Below are 16,704 nucleotides of genomic sequence, written 5' to 3'. Positions count from 1 at the left end.
ATGCAGGCTTTTCTATTTCTGTCCAGTTTCTATGCCTTTGCCCTTTCCCCCATAATCTCAGCCCACTTCCCCTCATCTCTCTCCCACCCACCCTAGCTGTCCCTGTAGCAAAACCCAGCAGGAGAGCTTTGGAGCTCCCATTCACACCTCTTCAGAAGGGACCACTGGGGGTGGGGGTACTGGAGGGAAGAGAAGAAAAGGTGGGAATCCAATCTTCTGGCCCACAGAGGGATTAACAACCAACACACACACACACACACACACACCCTCTCATCTCCTGATTCTGGGCTGCCATCCAGCTTCAGAGCCAGAAAACAGAGAGAGCAGCACAGATTGCAAGTCAGAGAAGGCTCCCCTCCCACAGCTCTGAGAGTGGGGTGCGGGGAGGACAGCAAGGAAGGGGAATCACGTGTCTTAGCAGCACAGAGAAGAACCTGGGCTGCCACTGCTCTCCACCCTGCCAGCCTGCCAAGCACGAATACGGGGCTCACCAGATGAATGGAACAGAAGTGCCCCAAAGGCCCAGCCACTCAGCTATAACCTTGCAGTGGTTACAGACAGGAAGATGGGCAGAGTGTGGGCGGCAGGCCAGGGCTGTTTGATTCAGCTGGGCAGAGGGCTATGGCAGGCACTTGAGACACTCGCAGGCTCGGACCACCACCACCACCCCCATGCCCCACCTGTGAGCTGATGTAACTTCAGGGGGCTTTGTCATCAGCTGGTAGCTCTGGAGATCTGGCAAGGGCACACCAACCAACCACACCACATGGGACAACTTGTATATAGGCCATGAAGGCAAGTGGTGGGGGGAGAGAGACTCTGCAGGCACCAAAGGGGGCTGAGATTTTATCTGAGCCGGTATTTTTGTGAACCGCCCAGAGAGCTTCGGCTATTGGGCGGTATAGAAATGAAATAAATAAATAGAAATGAAATAAATAAATAAATATCACTTTGGAGACACTCTATTATCGTTTATTATGCTGCATTATTATATATTATGCCATAAGAAATCTGTTAATCTTTAGGGAGCCATCAGATGCGTTGTTTTGTATAGGCAGTGAGGACTACAGTTTAATCCACTAGTCCTCACTGCCTATACAAAAAGCATGATTTGTGGCACCTTCAAGGCTAACAGATTTATCCTGGCATGATAAACTTTCATGGACTAGGATCCACTTCATTAGATTCTTGCAGTGTTATCCCCAGTAGACAAAAGTGCGTGCGTGTGTGTGTGTGTGTGTGTGTCTGTGTGCGATTGTGTATACACAGACATGAACATATAGGGGGAATGTAAGACAGTGGGGCCAATTAGTCCTGAAATGCAAATATGACAGTCTGTGACAATTCTTTGTCAACGTGAAATATATACCAGGTAAGCTTATTGTATTTTATATTATTCCACTTTACTAAGCCTCATTATTTACGGTTGTCATATATATAATTTTTTTAAGCACAGTAACCATTCACAACAGCAGTAACTGGTGATGACACAATTGTGCTGGCTGGCTATAAAGTGAGAGTTTGCATCAAGGCATCATGGCCTTTGGCTTTATTTGAGCTGCCAATCATCCTGAGCTGGTGGATGCTGCTTATCCTTTCAAGCTGGGGTTGCCAAGCAGAGAGAGCCTCACTCCCCAAACTCAGAATGAAATGCACAGACACAACCAGGGCTGCTGACAAACCAAGATCTGTGCGACGCAGTTATAGTTTCAGCCAACAGCCCCCATGCCTGGAGATAATGGAACTAAGAAGCCCCCCTAACCCCCACTAAATCCACAGGTCTTTCCAACCAAGAATCTCAAACAGCAAGCAGTGCTTCCTAGTGGATGGAGCAGTGGACACAGGCCCAGGGGTCTAGGTAAAAATTCCAGTTCAGTCATGGGCTTTTTGGGTGGCCTTGGGCAGGCCGTTCTAACCAGCCTCTGCTCTTCCATCTGTGGAACAGGCATAATTCTATGCTGGTTCACAGCGGCAGGGGAGCATTGTGAGAACAAACGCTCTGCATGTTAAGAAGTCCGAAAATGACAAGCAACAAGAACTCCCTCCTACAAAGTTCACTGCCCTCCACAATCTTGGCGCCGGGTCTTCGCTTCCTCTCCTGTGTCACAAAAGGAAATTCCCAGCACGGCCACACTTGGAAAGGAGCAGCAGCCTTCCTCCCACTGCACAACCTGTAACCTTGCAAAGGCCTCAGCATGTCAGGAAGCGATAAAAATGATCTCCTTTGAGCTGTGGGTCGTGGCCCAGCCTCCTTCGCCTCCACCTCCGCCAGAGACAGCGGATTCCTGGACTCTTGCCAAAGCCACGGTCTCCACTGCGACTCTGTCTGCCTCGGAGCCAGCATGCATGTGTGCGCAAACAGGCAAAAACAAAGGCCCACATGAATTCAAAACCTCTTTCTCCCTCCCACACGCGCGCACACACACACACCAGGTATAAATCCCAGCACAAACACAGACACCACCTCCCCACCCCCACCCCCCACCAAACACATACATTTGTACAGGTGCATGGCAGCTTAACCACAGCTGGGCCTGCCCACCACCACTTATATAAACTGTGTGCATGCGCATGCCTATACATAGGCAGCCTTAGAACCACAGGAGCCCAGGAAGCCACCTTGACTGAGTTGGACCACTTGTCTATCTAGCTTGGCAACATGTACAACGGGCCGGAGGCAGCGCTCCAGATTTTCAGGAAAGCCTCTTTCCTAGACTGAGCTGAGAAATTCAGGAATAGATTCAGGACAGGTAAAAGGAAGAACTTCTTTAAACAGCACATGGTTAAACTATGGAATTTGCTGTGACACAAGGTGGTGATGGCCGCCAACTTGGATGGCTTTAAAGGGGGATTAGGCAAATTCACAGAGGAGAAGGCTATCAATGGCTCCTAGTCATGTACTACCTCCAGTAGCGGGGGCAGGATGCCTCCCCATACCAGTTGCTAGGGTGGGCACTATTGGGCTCAGGTCTTGCTTGTGGCTTCCAAGAGGCATCTACTTGGCCACTGTGGGAACAGAATGCTCGACTAGGCAGGCCTCTGGTCCGATTCAGCAGTTCAACATTCTTATGTCACTTGGAGATGCTCTGGATTCAGCCAGGGACTGTTTGCAACGCATGTGTTCTATCACTGAGCATAGCCTTTCCCTAGATGGATGCGTGCTCAGAATCATGTAGCTCTATCTGCAGTGCACATGCATGTAGAACAGCACTCACTCACTTCCAGCCGTGGAACTATGCTAGTCATCTCCATCAATTAACACGAAGGCTGATCAGACACACAAGTACAAAATCATGCATGCACATTAGCCGCCAACACATACACCCTTAAATCCACTGTCATCCCCCCACACGCATGCACACACACACAAAACAGAAGAAGAAACAAACCAGGAGGGGGAGTGTGTGCTGCAAAAAAGCCCCACAATGAGCCTGAGACCGGTAACATTTGGAGAGCACAACAGATGCAAGATGGTTATAAAAAAAAACCCCACAACAACCCAACTCTAAAGTCATCACCAGGATACAATAAAAAGAACCAGTGCCATTTCCAGCTACTCCAGATGGGAAGCTGGTCTGTTTGGTTCCATTTGAGGGGACTTTGCTGGCATCATCTCTTAGGGTGCAGATGTAGGGGGGGCAAAACTGACAGCTGGGTCAAGCCAGCTGGAGGCCTCTCGTGTTGTTTCAGGGGCTGGCAATTCACCGGCACAAGCAGGGGTGGAGGTATCCGAGAAGCAGCACGCCACAGGAACTGGCAAGGGCACACGAGAGGAGGACCAAGCTGTCTTGGACAAAGGGGAACAAGAGAAGCCCTGATTCTCTGGCAACAAACTGCAGACAGAACACCCAGGACTGAAGCTGGACTCACACACAGAAGCATAGAGATGGCTCCCAGACAACTGGGGGGCTGAGCTGGCAGGGCCTGAGAAATCCCTGACACAACAAGAGCAAGGCAGGAAGGGTCTCCTGCCTTTTACCAGTGACCAGCAACTGTACCGTGGGGGCTGGAGGACAGTGGGCTCCGGCAGGGCCAAATTGTGCACAGTACCTGAAAGCACAAATCTGCACTTGCTCACCTTTCAGTCCTCTCCCCCTCCTCCTGGTTTTGTTTTAAGAAAGGGTTGAGAAACTGCAACCCCCTTCTCACCCTGCCCTGCCGGGGCTTCGGCCAGGTCCTAGCCTCACTGCACACAGGCTGCATCTGCCAGATCTGCTGGCTTGGCCCCAAGGGGAAGAATGCGAGCAGCCTGGGAAACGTGGAGGAGGGGGGGATCCCCTTTCCTACTCTTCCCAGCAGCCTCCCTGGATGTGATCTGCACCAGTCCCAACCAAGCTGGGTCTGAGGGGGAATGCTTAGTAGAAACACATGCACAGAGGAACACAGGAAGCTGCTTTATACTAAGTCAGACCTTGGGCCCATCTAGCCCAGTATTCTTGACGCTGAGGGGCAACAACGTCTCTCCAGGGATTCAGGCAAGAACTCTTTCCTAGCCCTACCTGGGGATGCCAGGGATTGAACCTGGGACCTTCTGCATGCCAAGCAGGGGCTCTCCCACTGAGCGGTGGCCCCTCCCCATAAAAGAGGACTTGTTCTGCCTCTGCAGCTCACTTCACACACTTAACCTTTCCCATGCACACACATAAATGTAATGTGCAAATGCTACAAAGCTGTGCTGGCAAATGCACGTTTCGCCATAGTTACACTTGTCGGGAAGCATGACTGGCGGCAGCTCCAAGTTGCACCGCCAGAGTTGCACCTGCATAGTGTAAGAAACTGCTGTGTGCAATGCATTCTTTAGGTGCAACCCACTGAGCCATTTCAAACTGACAAGATGGAGCCTTGGACAAAAGCAGTTTCATACTCTGGCTTTCCACCACAACCAGATAAGGGACTGAGTGCACCAGCGGTCCTTGATGTTTGAACGCCCAGTGCCAGCTCCCAGTGTCACCTTTACACACACACAGTTCCCTTGCCAACGTGCAGTGCCTGGTCCTGCCTTTGCTACTGGCATAGATACGCCAGCGCCAACGTGTTTGGCTGTGCCCTAGGAATTGCAGGCAGGAGCGGAGGAGGCAGCGAGACATCAAGTTCTGACCCAAAGGCTGACATTATTAAACATCTCCCAGCTGAGTCAGAAGCAGCACTTTATCATTTGATCCAGGTCAAGACAACAGAAGCTGCTATGGATGGCTTCACCAAACCAATCACAATGATGAACATAGGAAGCTGCTTTATACTGGGTCAGATGACTGACCCGTACTGTTGACACTGACTGGCAGCAGTGGTTCTCCAGGGTTTCAGGCTGGATTCTTTCCTAGCCCTACCTAGAGATGCAGGAGATTGAACCTAGGACTTTCTGCATGTAAAGCAGGGACTCTACCACTGAGCTACGGCCCCTCCACACAAATGAGGGAGGGCACAGAGCGAGGATGAAAGTGCCATTAACACAGATTAACTGTCCAAACCTCTATGGCACTGTCTAACTGTTGTGCACCAAACGATAAAGAGCAGGGAAAAATATTTTATGAATCAAGCTAGATTGGGGTGAAAGCATGCAGACTTTTTCAGTTCCACAAAACTCTTCATTATGCAGAAGGGGAAGGTGCAACATTTCAGACATATACATAGCAAACTAGGATCAAAGTGACTGAAAACATTTCAGTTACTGATAACCGGCTGTTTATAAAAACTGGAAACACCTCTTTTAAAAGACAGTTGTTCCAAATTTTTTCTTACCCCGATTCCCAGCTTGTTTTTAACTCCTTTTAGTTTCTAATTGGACATGGAGTGCTTTTTCACAGGGCAAGACAGTGATGTGAACTGTCCAACTTCAGGGAGCTCTGCCATTCTACAGAGGAAGAAATCCACTTGGTAATTCTTTTTATGCCACATCAAAGAGGTCTGGGTTAAGGGAAGACCTCACTGCATTTCTCCGGGAGGCAAAAGCAAGGTGAGGCCACATCTCAGAGTTGCAGGGGTGGGAGCCTGGATGGCCAAAAGAGCAGGGGAGGTTCTTTCACAGGAGCATCAGGGAAGAAGTGGGCCTGTCCCAGGCCTGACAATACCAAAGGGCTGTGTTCTAGCAAGAAATTTACCAGCACCCATGGGGGAAAGCTGATCAACAGGCTAACACAATCTTGAAAGCTGGAGAACAAGGCAGAATTCCAGGACCTTTAACCTCACATATCTCAAGAATACAATGCACCATAACAATGCCCAAACTCTACTCCCTACCATGGAAAATACTCCTTGTCCTACCAGCTCCAATTTTCCAAGACAAGCAAGCAAGAGACAGCTCGTAGCATCAGTTCTGAACAACACAAATATCACACTCTCCATTGCACAGCACAGAACCAAGGGACGGCAATGTCTCCGAAATTATCCAGCCACAAACCCAAAGGAGGAGGGTGGATCCCAGGTCCCACCCCGATAGATTCCAAGCCAATCTTAGAATGGAGGAGTCGCTGGGTCAGTCCATAGGGCCAGGCTCCTAGGCAGAGCTCCTTTCCATAGCAATCATGTCTCTTTGACTCAGACAAGTTGTAAAATGGGAGCACAGCTAAAAAGAGCAAATAATTAAGTCCTGGCCCTTCTAATTATCCTGCAGGCAAGCCAGTGAAAACAGAGACGAAGGTGGACTTCAAAGCAACAGCCAGCAATCTAAAGCAGGAGGACATTAATAGCCCAAGCGGTGCTTCCAAAAAAAGTCCCATTGTCACAAATGCTGGAGACTTTTCCTTCAGTTTAGTCTTTGACCTTCAATTGTAAGCGGTTGGGGGAAAGATGATTTCATCCCAGTGTTCTGTGCAGCATCTATTCCGTTCACAGGTAGGGATGTACGAAAGTCACTTACCTTTCCGCAGATTATGTTGATGGGGGGGGGGCGATCCGTTCCTCCCCCCTCGGAATCCTCCATTGCCGGCTGTGCACCGCAGCAGCTCCGCAGAGCAGCCAGCCAGGCCCAGCCAGGCCAGAGCTGTCCGCAGCCGGATTTCCAGCTGCGGAGGGCTCTGGGGGGGAAAAAAAAAACCACCCACGTACGGAAATGGCGGCGGCTACGGCCGCCGTCATTTGCGTTCCTTATTTTTGGCCGTCTTAATCTACGTAAATATTTACGTAGACTATGACGGCGAAAATAAAGGGGAACGCAAATAGCATAGCAGGCGCTATTTGCGTCCCTTTTTGATTCACCGTTTTAGCCTACGTAAATGTTTACATAGGCTAAAATGGAGAATCAAAAAGGGACGCAAATAGCACCCGCTACACTATTTGCGTTCCCCTTTATTTTCACCGTCATAGTGTACGTAAATATTTACGTAGATTAAGACGGCCAAAAATAAGCAACACAAATGGCGGCGGCCGTAGCCGCCGCCATTTGCATACGCGGGTTTGTTTTTTTAAACCCAGCCATGATAGGCTACGTAAATCTTTACGTAGCCTATCACGTCATGGTTTTGTTTTTTTTTTAAACCCAGCCATGATAGGCCACGTAAATCTTTACGTAGCCTATCACGTCGTTTTTGTTTGTTTTTTTACACAAGATTGCAAATGGCGGCGGCGGCAGCCAGTCAGAAGACCAGCCACCGCCGCCGCCAGACCCACCGCCGGAGCCACCGCCGCCAGGAAGATCCGCCCCAGGTAAGTCTCATCCCGGGGGGAAGGGGGGGTGGCAGGCCGTTCCACCAAGGAGTTCGGGGGGCCGAATGCACTGGCATTCGGCCTCACCGAGATCCGTGGCGGAATTCTCTGCCATCCCTATTCACAGGTATGTCCCCACCTGCCTTTCCTCTTGCTGATCTCCCATGTTACTTCTGGCCAGACACAGCAAACACTCAGAGGTCTCCGAGGACACAAACTGATGCGCTCATCCAGAAAACGGCACACCTGCACATCCGAGAACTGGCAGCATGATGCGAGGGTGGGAATGTCATGTCCTGCAAACACCTCTACCCTTTTAACTGTGCGCATGCACGCGCACATACACACACACACAATGTACACAGGCATTCTGCTAGTGCATTGGCGCATTATGGGGAAGCTCCGCCAAGCGAATGCATGGCCACTTCCATATTTGGCTGATGGTGCTTCCTCACATGTCCAAACGGGTACTTGTACTTGCCTCTCTGAAGTTAGCTGTGCCAAAATGGCATTTCTCCTCCAAAACACCGAAGCTACCCTCAAGTCCTCTAGCACACCTGGTGGTAAAAGGACCACTTTCTTGTGCCAGGCCCGTACAACATAAAAAGAGCCATGCTGGATCAGACCAAAGGCCTATCTAGTCCAGCATTCTGTTCACACAATGGCCAATCTATGGAAAATCCACAAGCAGGGCGTGAGTGCAGTAGCACCCTGCTGCTTGAATTCCCCACTATACTGCCTCTGATACTGGAGGTAATATATAGCCATCATGACTAGTAGCCATTGCTAAACTTACACGGCTTGGGACCACAATACCTGACAGAGCCCCTCTCCTGACACGAACCTACCCGTACACTACGCTCAACATCTAAGGCCCTCCTCGAGCTGCCTACTTTGAGGGAAGCTCGGAATACGGCAACAAGGGAGAGGGCCTTCTCAGTGGTGGCCCTCGAATTATGGAATGATCTTCCCAATGAGGCCCGCCTGGCATCAACATTGTTATCTTTTTGGCGCTAGGTTAAGACCTTTCTCTTTTCCCAGGCATTTGGCAGCATATGATAAGTTTAAATTGATCCTGGAATGGCTTATGTTTATGGTTGTCTGCTCTGAGATTGCTTGTTGAAGTTGTTTTAGATATAAGTCCTTGCATATTGTTCTGTTCATGTGTTTTTTATGGAATTGGCTTTTAAAATCTGTATATTGTATTTTTAAAAGTTCTAATCTTTGTAAACCGCCCAGAGAGCTTTGGCTATTGGGTGGTATAGAAATGTAATAAATAAATAAATAAATCCTCCATGAATTTGACTAGTCCCCTTTTAAAGCTATCCAATTTGGTGGCCATCACTACGTTTTGTAGCAGCCAATTTCACAGTTTAATTATGTGCTGTATGATGAAGTACTTCCTTTTATCTGTCCTGAATCTCCCACCATTCCTCCCACCATTCAGCTTCATGGAATGACAAATGAAATGTGATACTTAAAGTTGATCACAGCCCATCAACCAATAAGGTGGCCCACAAGGGGTTCAATAAACCTGGTTTTGCTGCCTTCCCAAGACTGCACAACAAGGGTGTTGTCGAACACCTCCCAGGCCACAACACTTAGCTACATTAGGCTTGGTGGGTTACAAGTTGTGCCACTTGTGGTTTTCACATGCGACTCCACCAACCCGCCCCCCCCCCTCCACCATCTTTAGACATGCTGTGATAAGCTTACTGTTCCGCAAAACTTTCTATAGTTAAACTTTATTGTCTTTATGCTGGCTCTTGAATTCCATTTTAAAACTTTTTTTTATGCTGGTGGGCTTTGTGATATGTTCTTTTTAATTGTTTTTTATTACTGGATTCACTGCTTATCTTGTAGACCGCCTTGGAAAGACTTTATTTTGTAGGCACAGGGACTGCAGAAAGGAATACAAACTCAAATAGCCAAAAACTACTGTCCTTTATTAAATCAGAAAAAGATACACACACACCCCGCAAGCAACTTAGACTGTCTTAACTTCATGTATGTCTTGAGGAGTTAAACCAGTTGTGAGGATGTGCCCGCCTATGCACACCAACAGTGAGGTCTCTACTGTGCCATCTGGTCCAGTTTATGGGGTCAGTTTCAACTGATGTGGCCTGACAACACGGAACAGATGCCTGGAAAGGTTGGTCCAACTACCTGCATTCTCGATCCTTGCTTGACTCCACAGCATTTCGGTGGAGCACCGCAACATCCCATCTTACCACCCATGCTCTTCGATATCTATATGAAGCCACCTGGTGAGATCATTCAGGGAATTCGGGGAATGCTGAGGACACCCAGCTCTATTTCTCTTTGTCACCAGATTCAGTTGAACTTGTGGAGACACTGAACCGCCAACTGGAGTCAAGTAATGGGCTGGATGTGGGCTGATAAACTGAAGCTAAATCCTGACAAGACCAAAGTAGTGGGGGGTGGCGGTTCCCGGGTCCCGGAAGTTCGTGTACAGCCTGTTCTGGATGGGGCTGCATTCCCTCAGGAGGAGCACTTGCACAGCTTCAGGGTACTCTTGGATCCAACACTGGCCTGGTCGTACATAACACTAAGCGATGGTGTGGTTTGCTGAAATGCGCCTTGTTGGCCCAGTTCACACGTCACAGCAAACCAGAATTTTTTAAACCCTGGGTTGTTGTGAACATAGTTGCATGGCTTTGAATTCTGTCTTCTCTCTCCCCTGAGAAGACAGACTTCCTGGTTCATACATCATGCTGGATAGTAGGAGCGACTGGGCAGCATGCACCAGCATGATGCCACATTCACAACAACCCAGGGATTAAAAATAATCTGGGTTGTTGTTCCATGCAAACTGGGCTGTTGTGTCTGAACCCATCCCTGCAAACAAGCCACGGTTTGTTAACCAGCTATAAACCACAAACAGAAGCCATGGCTTGTTGTTGGCCTATGAAGTCTGACTTGCCTAAACCATGGTTTGTCGTGATGTCTGAACCCAGAACCATGGCTTATCCCTAGCTTGTTTCGGATGCTGACTGCCCAGAAATAGAGGCACTCAGCAAGAGCAGCCTGAAAATGAAACCTCTCTGAAAGCTGGCATAAGAATATAAGAAGTGCCATGCTTGATCAGACCAAGATCCATCTCGTCCAGCATTGTGTTCACACAGTGGGACACCCCCCACCCAAGTAGAACAGGAGTGCAACAGCATGCTCCAAGTTGTGTTCCCCACCAACTGATGTACACTGGCACATTGCCTCAAAATGGGCAGACGAGAAACAAACCAGAAATAGAGAAAACAAGCTGCCATTTTTTTGCTCATCTGCAAGACTAAATTTAGCTAATTTGTGGCTAAAGCAACAAACCACGGCTAGCATGAACCATGATTGGCATGAACCATGTTTGGCATAAACCATGACTGGCATAAACCATGACTGGCATAAACCATGACTGGCATAAACCATGGCTCTTGAGGCCCAAGTGACTTTGGTGGATTACAGCATCTTCTACTAGCTTTGTCTGGTTTGTCAGCTACAGCCTTCCCTTGATAGGGCTAGTCTGGCTACAGAGATCCATGCTCTAGCAACCTCCAGATTGGATTCCTGTAATGCATTATACATGGGGCTGCCCTTGAAAACTGTTTGGAAGCTCCAACTAGTACAGTTCAGCTGCCAGAATCCTAGCTGGTTTGCCTAGGTGGAGCCATATTATATCAGTACTGAAGGAGCTACTTTAGCTGCCTATTCACTTCCAAGCCCATTTCAAGGTGCTGGTGCTTACCTTAAAACCCTAAACAGGTTGGGGCCCAAATATCTGAAGGAGCACCTCCTCCCATCTCAACCTGCCTGTGCATTAAGATCATCAGGGGCCCTTCACTGTATTCCTTCTACAAGAGAAGTGCATTACCACCTACAAATGAGACGGCCTTCTCCGTGGTTGTGCCCCAATTCTGGAAAGCCCTCCTATGGGAGGTATGTCTGGCACTAATACTGTATTATTTTCAGCACCAGGTTAATCTGCATTTATATCTGCATAGGCATTTTTAAGAATAAAAACACATTTAAAAATTTAAAATTGGATCTTTTAAGCTTGTTGAAATAGTTTATGCCTCTTGATTTTACTGTTTTATGTTCAGATTTTAGGTCGTTTTATTGTACTGAATGTTTAACTTCTGTATACACCAACCTGAAATCCTCTTTAGGATGTAAGTGCGGTATATACAATGTTTTTAAAAAATAAGTAAATATTCGGTAATAATCCTTATGGTTTTACTTAACTCTGTTTGCTCTTTTCTTAGATATTAAGCAGCCAATTTGTCACTGTTTATGTGAATGGATCATCTCACCTCTATACTGAGGCTGCTTTGGCATGAAAATCTATTCCAACTTCCCACGGTGAGTCCCTAAGACACATGTGAGCACGCAGGGGAGAGACAATGCTCCAACGTTAGGCCATGTGCATCCAAGCTGCTCAGCTGCATGCTTCAGATTCTGTCTTCCTGTCTCCAGCCACTTCCCTAAATGTCTATTAAAGGCCCAAATAGGGAAAAGACAACTTCAGAATTTGCCCTAATTTCAGGTGGCTACTGTCATGCAGTAAAGGCTGGCTCAGATGTAACATATTCATGAATTTTAGAAATTATCCAATAAACTCACATGCATTCCTAGAAGCACTATAGATGAATGCATACCCATGGCATGTCCCCAGAGGCACACAGTCAAGGGAGACTTCAGTGTGGTGTATGGTGAGAGTTTTGGACTGGGAGCCCCGAGATCCGGGTTCTAGTCCCCATAGAAGCTCACTGGGTGACTTTGGGCCAGTCACAGACTGTCAGCCCAACCCACCTCACAGGGTTGTTGTTGTGAGGATAAAATGGAGAGCAGGAGGATAATGCAAGCTGCCTTGGGTTCCTTGCAAAAGGAAAAAAGGCAGGGTATAAATGCAATAAATAAATAAAAACAAGAGACCACTGCATGTATATCAACCCTACACCAAACTGCCAGGCCATTACGATCTTCAGGGGAGGCCCTGCTGTCCATGCCACGGTCTACAGATTTCTGTTTGGCAATGATGAGGAGATGGGACTTCTCTGCAGTGGCTTCCATCCCTTGGAATGATCTCCCCTCTGAAGTACATCAGGCCTCAACGTTGGCGTGTTTTAGGCATTTACTGAAAATGTATCTTTTTTCTTTGGCTTTCCCCCAACCATGAGCTATCTTTGAACTAGCCTCATGGTACTATTGTATGTGTATGTGTGTGCGTGTGGGGGGGTCTGTTTTGTTTGTTTTGTTGCGATTTACAGAAGAATAAAAACAAACAACTTCAGGATTTGTTTCAAATGAGAAACAGTGTAATAGTAGTAGTAGTAGTAGTAATAGTAATAATGTAAAATGTGGCACTAGACACAAGAGAAAGGGAGTGCTGCTCCAAGAACAGCAGCTGTTGCGACACAACATTTCTGCAGCATCATGTGGCAAGGAGTGCCTCAGGTTAACAGATGTAGTAAAGGTTTGCTGGAAGTACAAGCTCACAGGCAGGAGTTGGGTAGCCAACAGAGCAGCGATGAAGCAGGCAGAGATACGTGGTCCAAGATGCCCTGTGCCAATCACCCCCCACAGCCCCCGAAACACATGACACCTCTGTTTCATGAGGCTAGACCTCTTGATACCAAGCCAACAGCTCTGGGAGCTCTCCAAGCCTCCCCAAAGCACACACAACTGCTGGCTGACGAATGCCTCTTAGAAATAAATAAAAATAAGTAAACACTAGCAGGGGGTCCCCCTACCCCAGGGCTGAACCTGAGGCTGGATGATCCCACCAGACCTTCCTTAGGGGAATTTGACTGACTGTCGCAACTCATTCTTAAACCTTGAGAAGTGAGGACCTATAAACATAGGCAGAGTGTCTTCCCTGCACCCAATATATCAATAAAAGGTTCCTGGGTTAGACTGGGAGATTCCTGTCCTGGGATCTTACTGGGCCTAGCCCCAAAAACCTGTGTTCCTTTTAAAAGAAATACCAGGCCTCATAGCGGCCATTACTAATTTGTACATGCACACACCATTCTACCTAGGGCGGTTGGGAGAGTGAGCATCTCTGAGCACGTACAGAGATCATTCCTGCGGCACTGAGTGCCGCCAGCAAGCCAGCCAGACACCCCACGCACAAGTGCCAGGATTTGAGCCCCCGCCCCGCTTCCCGTTAAAGAATTAAAAAGTTCTGCCGCCCACCCAGTCCGGAATCCACACCAGTCCGGCCCGCAGGCATCAAATCGAGCTTCCCGTGGTGGGAGGAAGCGGCCAGCAGCAGCAGCGCTCGAAGCTCGCGCGCGCGCGCGCCCAGACGCCACGGCGATGGGCGCAGGAAGACCGCGAGGCAGCGGCACTCACCGATGACGGCGGGGCGGCCGGTCCAGCGGGGGCTCCTCTCCTCCATGGGGCCAGCTGCTGGGGGCGGCGGCGGCGGCGGCGGCAGCGAGGCCCCCCGAGGCGCCGCACTCATCCAGCCGCCAGGCTCGCGGGCAGGGGGGAAACTTTTCTCCGCGCGCCACGCAACTTTGCGCAGGAGAGCCCGGCGCGCGCGCCTGCCTGCCTGCCTGCCTGCCTGCGCGCTCGCTCGCTCGCTCTCCGTCTCTCTCTCTCTCTCCCCCCCCCGCCACTTCCTGCTTCTGGTGCTTCTCTTCCCCCGCCCGCGGCGCGGCTCGGCTCAGCCCTGCCCAGCCCAGCCGGGCTGCTCCTGTTCCAGGAGCTGCAGCCGCCGAGTGACTCACCGGCTCCAACCGGGCCACGGCGCAGCGGCAGCAGCTCCGCTGGCCGATCCCCGGCCCGGAAAAGCCGGGGGGGGGGGAGCAGCCCCGGGCACGTGCGGAGGGGGAGGGAGGGCTGTGCGTGGGAAGGGGGGGATCATGCCTCTGGGAGGGAGGGCGTGAGCACGAATTTCTTCTTCTCCCCCAACCCCAAGTGGGAAGGCAAGCAGCAAAACGAACGCCTTTCAGCACGTGCAACTCGCCCGGAGTACCTTTACCCCGGAGTAAGCCGCGCTCAAGTCCGCGGGATGCACCGCCCAGCCACCCCAATCTCATGCAACGCTAACTCGGAAGCAAGGCCGGCTGACTCCCAACGCAGGGTGCTGAGGTCTGCAGCCTTGACCGGTTGTTTTTAAAAAGGGGGAAGCCACACTGCCTGGGATCCAGGCCCACCGCCCTTGCTCAAGTCCCAGACAGGGGGCAGAGGGACCATGCAAGGGCTAGCCCTTTGCACATGCTCAGGAACACACTCTCCTTAACTCTTCGTCCTTTACCTGGGTTATTCCCGGGCTTCAGTCCTGGCTCAGGTGAAGCCTGCAGACTGGCCCAGGGCATTTTTCCATCCATGAAGTTGGAGGGGAGAAGGCTGTTGCGAAGGGTGGTGACAGGGACACCACCTTCTTGGGCAGTGGGCTGAAGGCAGGAAAACAAATGATTGTCCCACCACTACCAACCCGCCACCTATACAGTAGGCCTCACTCAACTGCATGGGAAGGAGAGGAGTTTTGTGGATATGACCATATGATCGGTAACTGCTCCAGGCAGAACCCCTGTGCTGTCAACCATTGCAAGGCAGGCTGAAATTAAACTAGTGAAGCTCCGGCCCATTGCAAGAATTTCACCTCCTGCAATGGGCCTTGGGCTAACGCCAGTCATATTTGGAGGCAGGGAAAGGACTTAGGCTGGGGGGGGGGAGATAACGCCTCTGTGAAGAAGGGGCTTGATCCTGAGGGGGGGTGGCTTAAGTGGGGAGGAAAGCAGCTCATCTGTGGCAATGCAGCTCATGGGGTGACACAGTGTCTTGGACCTCCTGATAGTTTCTGAGCATTTCCGTTACGTTATGAATTGTTGTCAATTGCCTTGAGTGAAGCATAGACCCCTTCATAAATTTAAACAAAGATCTGATCCCAGGACTTGAGTGAGGCCAGAACGCCAGAATGGCAGAGCCTTCCTGACACTGAGCCTACAGAGATAAGCAGACCTTGGACAGGGGGGGGGGGGGCGCTTCTGGCAAGCTGTACATGATTATTTACTCAAGGCTTTGACTTGCCATCTGCTGGAGACACAGAAAACGGCAGTGCCTCCTGCGATTGATAGGTCCTTGTGCCTGCAAGGGGATCCACAAAACAGGCAGGAACATTCTGGATTAAAGGACTTGTCAGAACCTCCTTTCAGAAAGCTGTCTTCCAGCCTTGTAGAGTTGCGCTTGGGAAATAGAACAGCTGCCCAGGTCAGTGCCTGCTCCAGGTTTCATGGGGCCCTTGGGAAAGACACTCTCCGCAGGCCCCCTCCCGCAGTGAGTCTGCCAGGCGCTATTGCTTTCCTCTTATTTCTCATCATTGCCACCACCTGCTTGCTTGGCAGGCAAGGAACCAGTGAGCAAGCAGGCCGTGGCATCTCCTGCTCCTCTTTCTCACCGCCGCCACTGCCTGGGCCAGAGTGAGAGGCAGGTGAACAAGCAGGCTGCAGTGGGGAAGACGAGGAGGAGCAACTTCGGGGAGGCTCTTGTCAGTGGGCCCCTGCCAAGGTGTGGGCCCTCAGCAAGAGCCCAGCCATGCAGACCCATGGCGCTGTATCTTTTCCCCTGGCCAAGGAAAGGAGCCAGGGAGAAGGTTAATAATGAGCAGAAAAAACAGCAACATTCTGAAAAGGAGGAAGGGAAGGGACATGAAGCCTTCAGTTACAACACACGTGTTAGTTTTTAAGGAGTTACAACATTCTTTGTTGTTTTTGCTGCAACAAACTAACATGGCTACCCCTTTTGGTTACATATTCCCTTCCTCTCTCAAATGACTAGAACTCATCTAATTAAACTGGCAGGTATTAAAACAATTGGTATGTTCTAGCCCACAGTGGTTCACACAAAACAGACAAGGGGCCAGTGTATTCCATGAGCTCATTCCCTGCAGTAAATTCAGGGGAGCCCTGCTACATTTCTTCCCTCAGGACCCTTTGTGGGCTCCCAGGGGGATGGCCAGGATGAGCCCACTAATGGTTCTCACTCCTTCGGTCCCTGCTTGAACCAGGCCACCCGGTCCCAACTAGCTTGCTGCACCAAGAG

General features: G+C 50.0%; 1 protein-coding gene across 2 annotated transcripts in view; it reads right to left on the bottom strand.

Annotated features, from left to right (window-relative positions):
- Positions 1 to 16,704, bottom strand: part of GSE1 (Gse1 coiled-coil protein) — a 426,514-nt gene that overhangs the window by 283,004 nt on the left and 126,806 nt on the right. The window contains exon 1 of one of the 2 annotated variants that reach the window (XM_084812826.1): positions 14,008 to 14,528. The exons of the other annotated variant lie outside the window; for it this stretch is intronic. Coding sequence (XP_084668952.1) covers positions 14,008 to 14,119 — 112 coding nt within the window. The 5' untranslated portion in view covers positions 14,120 to 14,528. Of the gene's footprint in view, positions 1 to 14,007; positions 14,529 to 16,704 lie in introns of those variants that run through there. 2 annotated transcript variants of the gene reach the window in all.

The sequence above is a fragment of the Heloderma suspectum genome, chromosome 8, assembly GCF_057233095.1.
Source record: "Heloderma suspectum isolate Gila_16-S chromosome 8, 16-S_ref, whole genome shotgun sequence".
Taxonomy (NCBI): Eukaryota; Metazoa; Chordata; class Lepidosauria; order Squamata; family Helodermatidae; genus Heloderma; species Heloderma suspectum.
Note: the sequence above shows the minus strand (reverse complement) of the source record. Positions and strands in the feature narration are given on the sequence as shown.